Below are 16,359 nucleotides of genomic sequence, written 5' to 3' on the forward strand. Positions count from 1 at the left end.
TAATTTATTATAACTAAAACTGTTTTTTCTTTTTCAACGATAAAAGTAAAAAATATTAAATTATAAGGAACAAAACGATATTTAAACCATCCATCAATCATCATATTATTCAGGTAAGAACATTATCTCCTAAGTTTGAAAAAAATAAAATTCATCATATAGTCAGGAAAAAAACAAAGATAGAAGTTATTAACTTTCCATGGTGGTAGTAAAAGTCAATGTCCAGCCGAATCCATATCCAACCCAAATCCAAATAAAATAAGGATACCATACCTGACAAGTTTTATGATATTAATGGAATATGTTATGAAAACAAATCTCTGGAAAACCAGAAGAATAGAGAGTAGAAAAGAACAAAATTAGAAGAGAGTTTCTGGGAAGTAGCAGGTTCTCATTAGCCTTTCGATTAGAAACAACTACAAGCTTTATAGAGCTTTAATAGCTTCTCTAATCTTACACTAACCCAGATACTTTCTGTTATAAGAAAATAACAGAAACTGCACTAAGCTAACTCCCTAAGCCGTAAAGTCCTAAGCCAACTATAAAAAGAATAAGTACACACACCTCAAGGATTGAAATAATATTCCCAATTACCTTGGTAACATGGTAGAGACTGTTACATCATTGATGGAAAGATTCTTGGAACTTCCTGAAGTTGATGCTTCATTTAAGGTCATTCTTCCAACTGAAAATGCAGGGTGGTTGGGTTTTGGAAGGGGTATTGTGTCACTTCCCAACATTAGAACAACAGTGGAAATGGTCGGTCTATCTGCTTCATCTTGTTGAACACACAACAAAGCAATGTGTATGCACTTCTCAACTTCACTGGCTATGAAGGATTTTACCAGTGCTAGATCCATCAATTCCAAACATTTTCCGGCACACCATATGTTCCAAGCCTGCATGGATGTAATTGTGATTAATTAATATGTGAATGCTGTTAAGCTCTAGTTATTAGTATGTTTGAATAACTTCTTGATAAGGTATGAGTGAAAAACTCACATATAAAAGAAGACTTTGACCATGTTCTAACAGATGGAATCCACTGTTCTTATTCCCAGTTATGATTTCTAGAACAAGAACTCCAAAGCTAAAAACATCAGATTTCACAGAAAATAATCCTTCCATAGCATACTCCGGAGCCATGTATCCACTAAAGGAAAGCAATAGAAGTTTGTCATTTCTCTTGCATTAAATATAATATATAACTGGAATTTCATTTTTCAAATAATTAAGTGTTTAAAGCTGCATTAGAAAAATCCTATTATATATATAAAAAATGTTAGGTATAAGTAGTACTCACTAAGTTCCCATTACACGTTTTGTATTTGCCTGGTTCTGTCCTATTTCAAATGCCCTTGCCAATCCAAAATCTGATATTTTGGCATTCATCTCATCGTCTAATAGAACATTGCTAGGTTTGAGATCTCTATGAATTACTCTGAGTCGAGAGTCCTCGTGAAGGTATAAAATTCCTCTTGCTATTCCATGGATAATTCTTAATCTTAGTTTCCAGTCAAGTTGCTTTTTCTTTTCATCATCTAACAACATAAAAACAGAGAGGATATCTCAAAAAAAAATCCAGTTTGCAAAACAAAAAACTTAAGGACTCAAGCAAATATCAAATAGTATTTATTGGCCTTAGCATGGAAGAAGAAAATTAGAATTTTTATTTATTTCACTCAGTTTTCAAGAGATTATCTATTTCCCTTAAGGATATCTTATGATTATTGATTACATAAGATAAAATGAATTCAGTTTTACATTGTGAACCAAAAACGAAATGCACCATAAATTTCTCTGGTATTATGATCATGAGTTGTTGCTGTTATTCTTCAAAAGAAGCAGATACCAAAATCTCTGTCTGTTGGAATTACAGCACAATTTTACTATTAGCAAACAAATAATATACATCGTATTAAGTTCCACCTTACTACTTTAAACCCAATAGCACCAACCAACAGTGCCTCCACCTTGGCTCACAAAATGTTGAATAAAAATTTCCAGTAACAACTAAAAAAGCTCCTGAAAAATGTTATTCACTGAAACTATCTGAAAACATACCAAACAAGTGAGAGTCGAGGCTTGCATTAGACATATACTCATATACAAGTATCTTCTCTTTTTCCTGCAAGCAGCACGCCAAAAGTCTTACAAGGTTGCGATGTTGCAATTTAGCTATAAACATTACTTCATTCCTGAACTCCTCTGAGCCTTGACCAGAAAATTGTGAGAGCCTCTTCACTGCAATTTGTCTTCCATCTGGTAGAATTCCCTGATAACAGTTTGCAATAAATCAGAACATAGATAAATATGAAACAAGTAGAGAATCTTATAATAAATTTCAAATCATTAATACCTTGTAAACTGGGCCAAATCCACCTTCCCCTAATTTAGATGCTTTTGAAAAGTTATTAGTACTATTTAGAATTGTGATTAATGGAATTGTAGGCAGGTCTCCATTCAATGTTTCCTCATCGAGCATCATCTCATCTACAAAAACATGTTCCTGGGTTCATATTTGAACTAAATAGGCATAATTGAGTATGTGAAAATAATCTATTAAAAATTCTACCAAGTGTTACAGCAGCAAATTACCTTTTCTAACTCGTTTCCTGTACAAGAAGCAGTAGACACTGAAACATAGTAGAGCAACTGACCCCAGAACACTAAAGGAAATAATCAACTTTCTTGATGTACTAGTACCATTGTCGTCTGCGATAGAATAAAAGATAAACAATTATATTTTTTTAATCATATAAAATTTAATAAGATTCAAATTCTGTAATTAAAAATAAAAGATAAATGTTCTCAAAGCCTGAAGAAAGCGGCTATTACTATAAGAGAAACAAAAGTGAATGTGTTCTATTAGCATATTAGGCATAGGAATTGAAGGGGGGAAATATAATGTCAAGCTGCAGGGTTTGATCGCTACTATGTATAACTATTTGACTTAGAGGAACTCATCTTAATTAATGTCTTCTACACCGTCTGCCTGCAACAGAGTATGTATGTATATATAAACAACATTCCAGGGCCAGTGTCATACAAGTTACAGCCAATTTTCAAAGTAATTAAGTGATGCTAAACTAAATCAAGACTGAGTTTAAATTTTCAAAACTAACTCATTTCACATATATTTTGAGTTATTTAGGCCAACTCTTGCTAACCAAAGTTGGGTGAATATTCTAACTGGTCCCCAAAACTGTGAAGCGTAGTCACTTTAGTCTGAAATAATAAAATTCAAAAAAGTTTCTAAAATTACAATCCATATGTACTCACATTAGTCCAATATTCAAAAACTTGTGTGATTTAAATGAAAATATTAACATACTTTCAGGACAAAAGTGACAATAAAATGACAACATAAAGACCTATTCTGAATCTTCTTACTTTCAGGGACAAATGGGATAACACATAACACTTTTAGGACTAAAATGGTAGTTTATCTAATCAAAGTTTTTATGGTAAAGTTAGTTCAAGCCCAACAATAACACACTTGAAATTCACATAGAAAACAACTGTTCAAGTACAAAATAGGAGGAATCCAACAAATTAGCAAGCCAAAACAGTTAATAGGCTACCTGATTTCTGGTAGAACTTCTCATCATCCATCCTCATCCCACAGGTTGGAGCAAAAACTGCCCATTGTACCTTTGTCCCACAACATTGTGGAAATATCTCTAACATTGCATTCAAACACTTCCTGCACTCATCACTTGGAAGATCCCTATCACACTGCACCCATCCATACAATGTCTCATTGTCACCCCAATCGAACTCCTCCACTGCCCAAAACTGCTTGGTCTCTATAGTTGCTTTTGTAATCAAACCCTCCATAGCATCCTCAATTTTCTTAGTTTCTGTTGAATTCTGTGTTTGGACCACGATCTTTGTGAGACAAATTCAATTTTTAAGTGACTTTAAAATATGACACATTGAAATGACCTGTTTGGATATTAAATTTAAAGAATTTTCAAAAATGATGAGAAATTTATTGGAATTTTTTTTTAAAATACAATAGAATTACAAAACGCTGACAAGGTGTTTTGGTAGGGAGAGATTCTTTTCAATTTCTTAGAAATCTTGGAAGTGTTAAATTCCTATATTTGATATAACTATTTTAATGATCATTTTCATAAATCTAAAATTCACAAGAATCATTTTTGAATAAGTCTTCTACTAAACGTGGTTCGGTGGAGAGACTCTACAAAATGAGGTCAGACATCGTAGGATGTTAGTCAAGCATCGGCCAAACCAGTAAATACTTCATATCATATCAATCATATGATGATAAAAAAACGCTTTCTTAAGACACCGTGAACTCTAGAAAACACATAAAATGAAATCTGCACAAGCTTAAAGCACATGACTAAATAACTTTATCAAAATAAAAAACTAAAATACAGGAAAGTTGAATTGCTTTATCCAAATAAAATTTAAAAAACGAAAGAAGTTTAATTTGCAAATAGCTTGAATTTTTCAAATACCATACTCAAAAATTACCTTGATTTTTCTGGGTCCGGTAACGTTCCACGTTGGGCTTAAACTAACTTTGCCATGGAAACTCTGATTGGAGTAACGGAGGATGCAAACATCATACCATAGGATAGCGGTAACACTGTCAGGACACAGCCGAGAGATTTCGTTGACAGCAGTGGTGAGACAGAACTGGCAGAAGTATCCTGTGATGTCGTATCTGCAGCTGTACAACCCATAAACAGCATCGCCATAACCGTCGTTGTCACCACCGTTGTTGCTGCTTATGGTGGTGTAGTTAAACCCTTTGCTTATGGATGAATCATTGGTGATCCATGAGAGGAGGCTCTTAACGTTAGTTTTGTATGTGGGGCTAATAGAAGTTGAGTTCATGCAAGAATTGTAACTGTAAACTGGGGCTTGTGCACTTGTTGTAGTGAGGAAGAGGAGAATGAAGCAAAGACTAATCCTCAAAGGGGTCATGAAATTTTTTGTTTCCATTCTCATAATTAACTTTTGAGTGCTATGTTGGAGAAGCTAGCATTTTCGTGTGTACATGATTGATAAAGCTAAGTGGACTATACTGTACCGTATGCGTTAGGATTTAGAAAAGTAAATTGCAGCGTGGTTTCCTGGTTTGATTATTCAATGGAACATTCTTGTGTTGGGCGTAGATTTTCTTATTGAAAGGTTTGAATTTACGCGCTATGTTGGGCCTTATCTTTAAAAATAATAATTAATTAAGGACTGGTTGCTTAATTAATTTGTAAAAAATTGTTACTCGGCAAGAAAAAAACATGATCAATATACATTTTCTAAGCATTCATCAATGTCAGTCAAACTCGTGCTAATTTGACTGCTATACTTAAATCAGTCCTTGGGTATCTATACTTTTAGAGAAAATTACTCCGCTCTCTCGTGAGAGATGCGGATATTACCATCTCCTTTTATCTTACGTTCAATTTAGTTCATTTAACTTGATACCATTAATGTTAATTATTGTTCCATATCCTAAGAGATGCTTATATTACAGTATCCTTCCCTTTGTATGTTCAAATATAATATAATGTACATTTTTCTCTTCTACGGTCATCTCTTCTTATATTAGAAAATATATTACTCTAGAGATATAAAAGATTGATCGGGTGATTAAGAAAGAAGCGAATGAGAGCGTGGGTTCGATTTCTCCTGAAAAAAACTAATAAATTAACAATTAATTAATATCTATTAATAAAAAAACTTACATTACTCTAACACCGTTAAAAAAAATATTATTTTCAAAAATGTTTTTAAATAAATAATTACTAAAATGCATAAGTTTTAATTTTTTAATATTTAAGTTTTATTTAATAATAAATTTTTAATATAAACTTATTTAAAAAGTAAAATATTTAATATATATATATATATATATATATATATATATATATATTATGAAATACTTAAAATTCAAAATAAAGTTTCACGTAACAAAAATTTACCAAATAAAAATCAAATTTCTAAAATATTTCAATTATCATTATCATCATAATATTGTCACCAACACCGCTATTATTATCATGATCATTGTAGCATCTATTGTCATGATTGTTGTCCATGTGTTGATGGATTGACAAATACACCAATACGTTCTAAGTAGTAAAGTTAAAATAAAGATCTTAGTGTCGAATTCATAGAAACTTTGTTTGTAATCAAATTAATAAAAAAAAGTTAAAAAAATTTGACTTGAAAAGATTATGAGAAAAATAATAATTTAAATTAATAAAGAATTAAATCAAACAAGAATTTAAATTAAAAGACAAAAAGATTAGAGAGTCTAATAATATTGTAGAAGTTAATTCAGAAGATGAGAATGTTAGAAACTTAGCCTACCAGAATTACTCTTTGATGTAATGTTAATGATTTTTTTATGTATATTTATTTCAATTTACACCTGCATACGCTAACTTTGATCCTAATTTATCTATTTTCTCTTTCAAATCCCTTTGCGAAACTAAAATAATAAATTATATTAAGAATATAAATATATAACACACTAAACAAATATCAATATATCTCTAATGATGATTTTATATAGATACTCTCTTCAATTCTATTAGAAAATAATGTTTTCCAACTTTACCTCAAAAACTTACCATGCAAATGGGTATCAAGTCACAAACAATAATATACTCTATTTCAATGGATGGTATGTGTAATTTGATAAAAGTTCAATGGATGTTACTATAATTTGCTCTATTTCTTAACAAGTATCTTAAGGATATTAGTTAGCATATACCAATTTTGAATAATGAGAAATTTTAATACACTTTCAAATACATTATTTTCAATGCATTTTTCTTATTGTTTAAAATTTATTAGAAATTACAAATTTTTGTTAACCCTACATTTTATTTAAGAGTAAATTACACTAACACTCATTTGAAGTTTTCTAAAATTACACCAACATCTCTTGCTTTAATTTATTCCTACACTAACCCTCCTTAATTATTTAAAAATATACATTGATGCTCCCTTAATTGTTTGGAAAATATTACATTGAACTTTCCTGAAGGAAGGTTAGTGTAAATGTTGAAAATTAAAAATAAAAATAATAAACATATTTGTATAATTTTACAAAATTTTAAGAAAAATTTATGTGATTTACTCTTTATTTAATGAATCTCTATTTTAACTAAATTTTGACTAATACTAAAAAAGTGTATTAAAAAATGTTAAAAAGAATACCTCATCAGTCTATCTCTCTAGATAATTTCTCTTTCATTTACCTACAATCACGGGAAGAATGAACATGTAAAGACGACAGTTATGTTGACTCATCATCACAACTCACAAGACTATCTATTTAGAGTATCTAATGTATATACAGCCATATATCTTTACAAATTCACTCTTCCCGTGTGATCAAGGATATCTAATATATACAGCCAAGTTATACTACTTGACATATATTTTATTTATTAACTAGGCACTAAATTAAACAAATTCACAAGTACTCCATGGAGGGAAAACTACTCCATGTGTCAACATATTCCTTTGTTTTCCTGCTATTTCTAAGCTTCAAACAACATGTTGTTACAAAGGCACAATCCCCAAACTATGTAGGAGATGACTGCCAAAACACCACCCAACAAAAAGCTCTCAGCAGTGCATACCAGACCAACCTTAACAGTCTCCTCTCATGGCTCTCCACAGATGCAGCCACAAGCAAAGGCTACAACCACAACAGCTTTGGCAACAACACCCCTGGAGGAGATGATTCTGCTGTGTATGGCCTCTATAATTGCCGCGGCGACGTGGTTGGATACTTTTGTCAATTCTGTGTCTCTACTGCTTCAAGAGAAGTTCTCCAGCGCTGCCCCAATAGAGTATCTGCTATTGTGTTGTATGATTTCTGCATCCTGAGGTACTCTAATGAAAACTTCTTTGGGAATGTCACGGTGTATCCATCATGGCACGCCGTTCAATCGAAAAACGTGTCTAGTAAGGAAGAGATACAAAAGGGTTTGGATTTTATGAGAGGTTTGATCAGAAAAGCAACTGTGGAGACCAATCTGTTGTACTATATGGATGGCTTCAATTTGAGTTCCACTCAGAAAAGGTATGGCTTGGTGCAATGCAGTAGAGATCTCACAAGTGATGGATGCAGAGAGTGTTTGGAGGCTATGTTAGCACAAGTTCCCAAATGTTGTGAACAAAATTTGGGGTGGCAAGTTTTGGCTGCAAGCTGTCTCATAAAGTATGATGATTATATTTTCTACCTTTTTCGCACTCAAGCATCTGATACACAAACAGGTCACACTTCAATTGCTTTTTCCTTCTCTGATAATAATCACTTTCTTATGACATAGCAATAATTTATAATTTACTTGGATTATTTACATGTGTCAGTTTGTTACTTGATTTACTTATTGAATCTGGTTAAATTATATAAAACAAAATGCTGAAACAATTATTTTATACTGTTACAGCCAAAAAAAGGGGTGCTAGTAAGTCAAGAATAATATTGATCATTGGATTAAGTGTGCTGGGGGCATTAGCTTTACTATGTTTCAGTGTTTATTGCTTCTGGTTCAGGAAAAGATCTAGAAGAGGAAGAGGAAAAGGTAATTTCCTGAAACAATACATATATACTAGAAATTTTAGTTTATTTCACAAACTCAAAAACTTGTCTTCTTTGCAGATGGAAGGATACCTGATACCATTGATCAATCATCATATCACAATGTTCAAACTGAGGAAACACTTAATGTAGACTTGCCTACAATCCCATTAATCACAATTCTAAAGAGTACTGATAACTTTTCAGAAGCATCTAAGTTAGGGGAAGGTGGATTTGGCCCTGTTTACAAGGTATATATTAGTGATTCTCTACTTTTACCATCTTTTTATATGCTTTAAGCCTTATATTTATTGCAAACTTTTATCAGGGAACTCTACCAGATGGAAGACAAATTGCAGTGAAAAGACTCTCACAAGCTTCTGGTCAAGGCTCAGAGGAGTTCAAGAATGAAGTGATGTTTATAGCCAAATTGCAACATTGCAACCTTGTAAGACTTTTGGCATGCTGCTTGGAGGGAAATGAAAAGATACTTGTATATGAGTATTTGTCGAATGCAAGTCTCGACTTTCACCTATTTGGTATATTCTTAGTTTTCTTCATTGACTAATAGTGTTCATGTGGTAGCTTTTTTACTTTTTGAATCAAACTTTTTCTTCAAGATTTTATGAGTTATAATCAGTCTTGTCTGTGGAGACAAGTCAAATGGTGCTGCTATGAGAATTAAAGTAGTTGGGTGTAGGGTAGAAATTTATCGTATATAGTTAGCAGGTAACACCAATTGTGTTGTCCGTATGATATTTAAATTGAACTTAGTTTATGTAATCAATAATCGTGTTGTAAGATAACTTCAAGGATAAAAAGGCTATATCTAGAGAAATGAAGGGAATTCTGGTACATTTTTTTTTCGATTCTAAGGTCAATGCTCACAATTAGTAATTTGCCAGTTTCCTTGGGTCTTTATGCTTCATATGCTGCTTTTTGGTTGAGATTTCTTCTGTGTTTATCTTGTCAGATGAGAGAAAGAAAAGGCAACTTGATTGGAATCTAAGATTAAGCATTATCAATGGCATAGCAAAAGGTCTTTTATACCTTCATGAGGACTCTAGACTCAAAGTTATTCATAGAGATCTCAAAGCTAGTAACATTCTGTTAGATGATGAAATGAATCCCAAAATATCAGATTTTGGATTAGCAAGGGCATTTGAAAAAGGCCAGAACCAGGCAAATACAAATCGAGTAATGGGCACCTAGTGAGTCCTACTTATACCAAGCATTTCCTTAAACAATAGGATTCATACAAATGCATTTTTAAGCACTTGGTTGAAAAATGAAAATTACTTGTTATATATTCTTTAAGTGTAAGAGAAGTGACAAAGCTTTATTGATTTCCATCAGTGGATACATGTCTCCAGAGTATGCTATGGAAGGATTGTTTTCAGTGAAATCTGATGTCTTCAGCTATGGAGTTCTTGTTCTAGAAATCATTTGTGGGAAAAAGAACAGTGGTTTCTATCTATCAGAATGTGGTCAAAGTCTTACTTTATATGTGAGTTTTCAATGTTACCTGATCAAGACAATAGAATCAATGTAAACATACACTAATTTTTTCTTCCCAAACTCCTTTTCGATTTATTTTCTTCCTATATGTCTCCTTTTTCATCACATCTGTCACTTTGTCTCTTTTCTTTTTCTCTTTTCTTTCTATTTCACATTTGCCACATTATTTAATTATTCAACAGTATTAACTAGTGCTAATCAAAACTGCAATGACTTGCAGGCTTGGAAAATATGGTGCGCAGGAAAAAGTTTGGAACTAATGGATCCAGTGCTGGAGAAATCTTGCATTGAGAGTGAAGTTATGAAGTGCATACACATTGGTCTGTTGTGCGTTCAAGAAGATGCAGCAGATAGACCAACCATGTCCACTGTTGTTGTAATGCTAGCAAGTGACAAAATGTCCCTTCCAGAACCTAACCAGCCAGCATTTTCAGTTGGAAGAATGACCTTAGAGGGTGCATCTACATCAAAAAGTTCCAAGAATCTTTCCATTAATGATGTAACAGTCACTAACATTTTACCAAGGTAGTGGAAAAGTGTTTAAAGTTACTCCAAGAGTGGAGTAAAGTGTTCAAAGTTACTCCACATTTTGTCCCTTTATTTTATTTAGATCTAACGGACCAAATCATTTAATTAAGATGGGTCACATAATGATGCTCACTGATCTTTACCAATTCCCCTCACTCCTTCATATGCCATTTGCAACAGCAATAAATACTGGCTCACATAAGCCGAAGCAACAGATAGAAGGTAAGAATTGGAATTTGGAGAACAATTTGCAATATTTGCATCTTTCCTCTTAATCCTTTCTCTCAAAACAAGTTGAAAACAGGGTAAACAACGAGGTTCAATGGTCACTACGACGGGGTTATTTGTTAAAAGAGTGAGTGACGTGAATGCAAAAGAAACCCACACTTGCTATTGCAGTCTGCAAATGGCACATGAAGGAGTAAGGGAATTGGGAAAGACTTATCACTAATCATATCATCACGTGACCCATCTTAATTAAGTGTCATGCAATTCCAAACAACATCATCTAGACTTTCTTCAAAATCCTTGCCAGCCTAGGTAACTAGCCTTGCATTCTCAGCAAGCTTCTTCTTGTGATCTTCAGTAAATATATACAACTTCCACCAAGGCAAAGATGGCTTCCTCCATCTCAATGACCTTTTTTCCTTTCTAAGGACTAATCATTATTTTCCGTCTTCCTTGATTCAGCCAAGGACTTCTTTGTAGCCTTAGCCAATGCAGCTTCTTCCTTTTTCCTCAGACGGGGTGAAGTAGGTTTTCATTGGGGTTGAGGTGGGGGAGGAGCAAGAGATTAAAGTGTAAGGGCTAGTGAAGGTGAGGGTTGAGGGTTTGGAGTCTCAAGCATCTCAACTTCAGAATCTTGGTCCTTAAGTGAAGAGAAAGGTTGAGGGGCAAGCCATTTAATCTCGAAGAATGTCTTGTAATACAACAATATTAAATGAAACCTTAAATTCATTAATTCTTCAATGATGTATTAGATCATGAGATATCTCTGCTTCCATCTAGAACTCCATACACAGGTTCCTGAAGTATAATATGATATATACACAACTTTTAACTTTTGTATTTAATAAAAATAATTAAGGGTCTTAGTTCGTCTTAAGACATAAATGTCTTTTGACTTAAAACAAGTGTAATTTACTCAAGTATTTAAGTTGTAAGATATCTACTAAATTAAAAATAAAATTTGTTCCCTTTAATCAATAGAATTTATGTGTATTTTATTCCAGACAATGAGAAGTTCATACCAGGCTTTCAACAAGATAGTGATACATGAATAATCAAATACACACCTGGATGAGCGGGATCCAAAGGTTTTGTAGGCATGGAACAACTGTATAGTTAAGGATTACTTAAAGAAATTAATTAACACTACATATACCAACAAGATGCATTTATTTTTAGAAATTCATCTAATTATAGGAACCTGTCAAGGTCTAGTTATTTCAAATATCATTTGCATTGGATGGAAGACCCATTGACAAAACTAGAAGTTCAAAGAAGCAAAAAGACTTTTCATAGCTTAATTATGGAGGTGCATTCTAAAGAAGATTTAGCTAAATCAAATCTCAATCCAAGAATTGTTTCATGCATAAATTTGAAGATTATTTCAACAAACTTAAAGATGATAATTTGGAGAGCAAAATTAGCCCAACATTCAATACTCAAGATGCATCATTTGTGGATTGGAGTTTATTTGGGTGGATTACCTAACTTTGTGGTTGAATACTTAATTAACCCCATTTTCTTTTTTTTTTAATGTTTTGTTCTTATTTTTTGGGATAAGTTCAAATGTTTTTTCATCTTTTCTAGGTTAGATTTTAGTATTTGAGTTTCCTAAGCCATTATGATTATTAGTAGAACTTAATGAGTCATTGGCATGGCTAGTGAGAAGTAATTGGATACGGGGAAACTTAGTTGGAAATATATACTTAGTGGGAAGTTAATGCCTAGTGGGATTATTAATGAAAATTTACTTCTTTCGTTTTAAAGGCTACCTAGCATAGCCTATAAATAGGAGTCTCTACTAAGCTTCCAAGGCCGAACATTTAATCAAATCGAGTATTTCTCTATTGTGATTTTCCCTTTGTTCTTGGGTTAAAGAATTTCATAATGTTGGTTCTGCCAACAGGCCAGGGTTAAGGTCACAGTTCTCTTGATAACTTTGGTTCTATCGATTGGTCAGTATCAAGTTTTTCTTTTTATCATTTACTTGTTTTCAAAACAATCCATAAGTAGATTCATATCACCATCACTTAAAAACTGTATAGTTGAACATGCTTTTTAGCCTAAGCATGCTCTGAAAATTAGATGCATAATGTATTTCAACATTAATGTTTTAAAAAGTGAGAGAGAAAAATAAGTGAAACACTACTTTTGAACAACATAATAAATTCATGAATACCGTAATTGCTATATATGTAACTGATTTCTCACGTCAATACAAAATTTAATGTAACCTAACTCACATTTCACATAAAGGGTGTGTTTAATTTGTCATAATTTCAAGTGTTTGTTCACGCATTTTAAAGTGGTAAATGGAGAAGTAACTATGATACTGAATTGAAGAAAAAAACATAGATTATGTTTAACTCAACATTTTTTTCAAGCACACTCAAAGCCACTCACCCCACCCCGGACCTAGATCAAAAGGACTTCCCTCATTGTTGAAATTAAGTGTCACTAATATCGGGGGGCAACCTAAAGGTACTTCAGAATGGGTTCCTACCATGCATTTGGAATAGTGAAGAGCCAATGACATAATAAATCTCACATTGTTGGCGCTAATTGAACAAAACAATGCAAAAAGAGACGACCATACACTCTGAATTGGTCACCAACAAATAGAGAATGACAAAATAGATCATGCTCTGGTAGCCTTTCTTTTCTTTTTTTAATTCAGAATTTTATTTTATTTGGAAAGTTTATTTAACAAATACTCACTTTTATAAATATATTCACTCATATACATGTTTTTTGTGTGGGACTAAGAACAACTTTTCTTTCAGTGTTTTGCTTTATGTTTGTTAAACTTTGAAAAAACTGAAATCTTTGAAAAAAAAACCTTCCATAATTGAAAATTTTCTAATTATCTTTTCTCTCTAGTGTGGTATTCTTCTAGCGTAAATTGTTTTACTTTCCATAATTCTAACTTCTAAATAACTTATTTGTTTCCAACATTGGTCAATGATAAATGATTTATTGAGGAAAAAGTACACATTTCAACATTTGACATTTCGGGTTTCATCTTTCATCAATTGAGTTGATCCATGTGGAGACGAATTGATCCGTACATGCCAACTTCCTTTAAGATCTGATCAATTGACATTTATAAGCAAACGAAGAGTTCACACGTGTGAACTTCTCGTTTGCTTATAAATGTCAATTAACCAAATGTTTGAGGAAGTTGACACCTATGGATTGATTGTCTCCATATATACAAATCAATTCGACAAAAGACGAACCCAAAATATCAAAGGTGGAAATATGTATTTTTTCTCAATAAAGCATTTATCATCGACAAACGCTAGAAACGGCTAAATCATTAATAAGGTAGAATTATGGAAAGTAAAGCAATTCCTACGGGAAGAACAACACATTTGATAGAAAAGATAATTTTTAATTATTGAAGGTTTTTTCAAAGTTTACCAAACATAAAAAGCAAACCCATAGAAGAAAAGTGGTTCTTAGCCCCCACAAAACAAGCATGTATAGGAGTGAATATATTTATAAAAGTGACAATTTGGTGAACAAACTTTACAAATAAAATTTTGAATTAAAAAGAAAAGAAAGGCTAATGTAGAAGGACCTGGTGTAAAGGTCAGATCTGGGTCAGATCTAATGTAGTGTCGTGTTTCATAGGTTGTGAAGCTCCACGCGATGTCGCTCTATAGCAGATCAAGGCATCCAATTCGACTATCGCGAGTTGGGTTGGATAGACTTAGGGGTTAGGGCTTGCTGGGGTTGGTGCACCCTCCCGACAACGATTTCATGGCAGGGTGGTGTTTGGACATGGTGAGGGTGGTGCGTTTTGTGGTGGAAGGAGTAGGGTTAGGGATTCATGTGTGAATGGGTTAAGTAGGAAGGATTATTTTTACATTTCACTTAAAAGTAATACCATCATTTAATGGTGATGACATAGGGGAGAGAAAAGTAATACACTTTAACAAAGGGGGTGCGTGTGTAATAAGTCATAAACTCAAGATAAATGAGTATAATTTGCTCAATTACTTATGTTGCAATGATATCTACTAAATTAAAAATAAAATTTGTTTCATTTAATCAATAAAATTTATGTGTATTTTATTTACATACAAGGAGAAGTTCCTGATAGGCTTTTGACACGATAGTGATACATGAATAATCAAATACACACTTGAATATTAAGAGGGATCCAAAATTTTTGTAGGCATGGGACAAATGTATAGTTTATGATGACTTAAAGAAATTAATTAACACTATATATATCAACAAAATGAATCTATTTTGGATTCTCCATTACTTAAGAACTCTATAGTTAAACATGCTTTTTAGCTTAAACATGCTTTGAAAAGTAGATTCATAATGTATTTCAACATCAATATATTAAAAAATCATAGAGAAAATGTGTAACACTCCATTTTTCATAAAATAAATTTTAAGAAAATTATTTAAAAATAAATAAAGTTGTGGAAAAATAATGAGACTTTTGTAATTAAATAAATAAGAATAAATAATTTTATTAATTAAAATAATGATTTTAAGGTAAATAAAATAAATATATGTTCTTAGAAAATAAATAAAAATGTTTTATATATTCATTTGATAAAAAGAAAATAGAGTTTATTTTTATAAAATAATAAAATAAAGAAAAATAAAGTAAATAATAGGTTAAGAGTACCCTAGCTATAAATAGAGATATATTAGGTCATTTTTTATATTTATGATACATATCTACGCTCTCTCTTCCTCTCAAATTCATTTTTCTTTCCCCTTCTCCCAAAACATTCTCTTTTTTCCGCATACACTCAAATTTATCAAAGTAAAACTAAGATCCCAAAACTATTCACCATTGGATCATTGTGATATTTGAACACCAAGTTTGACGCTAATTCTCGTACATCCCTACCGTTGGGATTTGAGAAATATTGTTTGTGGTAAGATAAATATCCCTCACGCAGAAACAGTAAAATGGAGACTACAATCATTTCTCCTTTTTCTAATGCTTGGAAATCCTAGTAGAACAACCAAAGGAAAAGCTTTAACAATCTTAGGGAACCGCTAGAGATGCCTCTATCACTACCGGATTACACATATGAGTCCACTTAGAGGTAAAGGATGAGTTTATCACAATTAGGAGTAGAATGAACACGTGTAAGGATCCTCAGAGGATTAAATTGAGGTTTATTTTGTGATGTTTATTGTATTGTAATTCTTCTTGTATGATTATAATTATGAGATTTTTGTATTTGACAAATCAATTGATATCTTGATGTGAATTGGTTGATAAAATTGAGTGTTCTAAGTGTTTTCGTGTTTTTGACCTATGATTTTGATTCCTTTGATTTTGATATGATTGTGTGAAATTGTTTGAGAGATTTTAATTACTTCCCATGTTGTAAGAAGCATTTTTTTTATAAATTTTTTGTTTTGGATGAAATTTACTATATTAGCGTGATAAATTATTATATTGGGATCATGAAAATGTGATTAAAATTATGTGTAAGGGATAAATTGAGCATGTGTTAATC

The 16,359-nt window shown here is 32.2% G+C and overlaps 2 protein-coding genes across 2 annotated transcripts; one reads left to right on the forward strand and one right to left on the reverse strand.

Moving 5' to 3' along the window:
• Positions 1 to 254: 254 nt before the first annotated feature.
• On the reverse strand, positions 255 to 5,111 carry LOC114374651 (cysteine-rich receptor-like protein kinase 25). Its single transcript, XM_028332318.1, has 8 exons — positions 4,507 to 5,111; positions 3,585 to 3,873; positions 2,599 to 2,715; positions 2,360 to 2,493; positions 2,065 to 2,275; positions 1,304 to 1,541; positions 1,003 to 1,153; positions 255 to 899 (listed from the first exon to the last, which is right to left on the reverse strand). The coding sequence occupies exons 1-8, from the start codon at positions 4,984 to 4,986 to the stop codon at positions 591 to 593; spliced, it is 1,929 nt and encodes a 642-aa protein (XP_028188119.1). The 5' UTR covers positions 4,987 to 5,111; the 3' UTR covers positions 255 to 590.
• Positions 5,112 to 7,417: 2,306 nt separating this feature from the next.
• LOC114375563 (cysteine-rich receptor-like protein kinase 10) lies at positions 7,418 to 11,588 on the forward strand. The gene is made up of 7 exons (XM_028333390.1): positions 7,418 to 8,274; positions 8,451 to 8,585; positions 8,663 to 8,832; positions 8,910 to 9,120; positions 9,555 to 9,792; positions 9,938 to 10,088; positions 10,320 to 11,588. Exons 1-7 carry the CDS (start codon positions 7,479 to 7,481, stop codon positions 10,626 to 10,628), a joined length of 2,010 nt encoding a protein of 669 aa, XP_028189191.1. The 5' UTR covers positions 7,418 to 7,478; the 3' UTR covers positions 10,629 to 11,588.
• The last annotated feature ends 4,771 nt before the right edge of the window (positions 11,589 to 16,359 follow it).

Source organism: Glycine soja, chromosome 11, assembly GCF_004193775.1.
Source record: "Glycine soja cultivar W05 chromosome 11, ASM419377v2, whole genome shotgun sequence".
Classification (NCBI taxonomy): Eukaryota; Viridiplantae; Streptophyta; class Magnoliopsida; order Fabales; family Fabaceae; genus Glycine; species Glycine soja.

What these genes read in the sequence shown, in the direction of transcription:
- LOC114374651 (XM_028332318.1), bottom strand. Translation starts at nt 4,986, where the DNA reads ATGAGAATGGAAACAAAAAATTTCATGACCCCTTTGAGGATTAGTCTT. An exon ending in CCGGACCCAGAAAAATCAAG is followed by an intron (nt 3,874 to 4,506) that starts GTAATTTTTGAG and finishes GTCCAAACACAG; the next exon opens with AATTCAACAGAAACTAAGAA. An exon ending in AAACGTGTAATGGGAACTTA is followed by an intron (nt 1,154 to 1,303) that starts GTGAGTACTACT and finishes GCTTTCCTTTAG; the next exon opens with TGGATACATGGCTCCGGAGT.
- LOC114375563 (XM_028333390.1), top strand. Translation starts at nt 7,479, where the DNA reads ATGGAGGGAAAACTACTCCATGTGTCAACATATTCCTTTGTTTTCCTG. An exon ending in TCTCGACTTTCACCTATTTG is followed by an intron (nt 9,121 to 9,554) that starts GTATATTCTTAG and finishes TTATCTTGTCAG; the next exon opens with ATGAGAGAAAGAAAAGGCAA. An exon ending in AATCGAGTAATGGGCACCTA is followed by an intron (nt 9,793 to 9,937) that starts GTGAGTCCTACT and finishes GATTTCCATCAG; the next exon opens with TGGATACATGTCTCCAGAGT.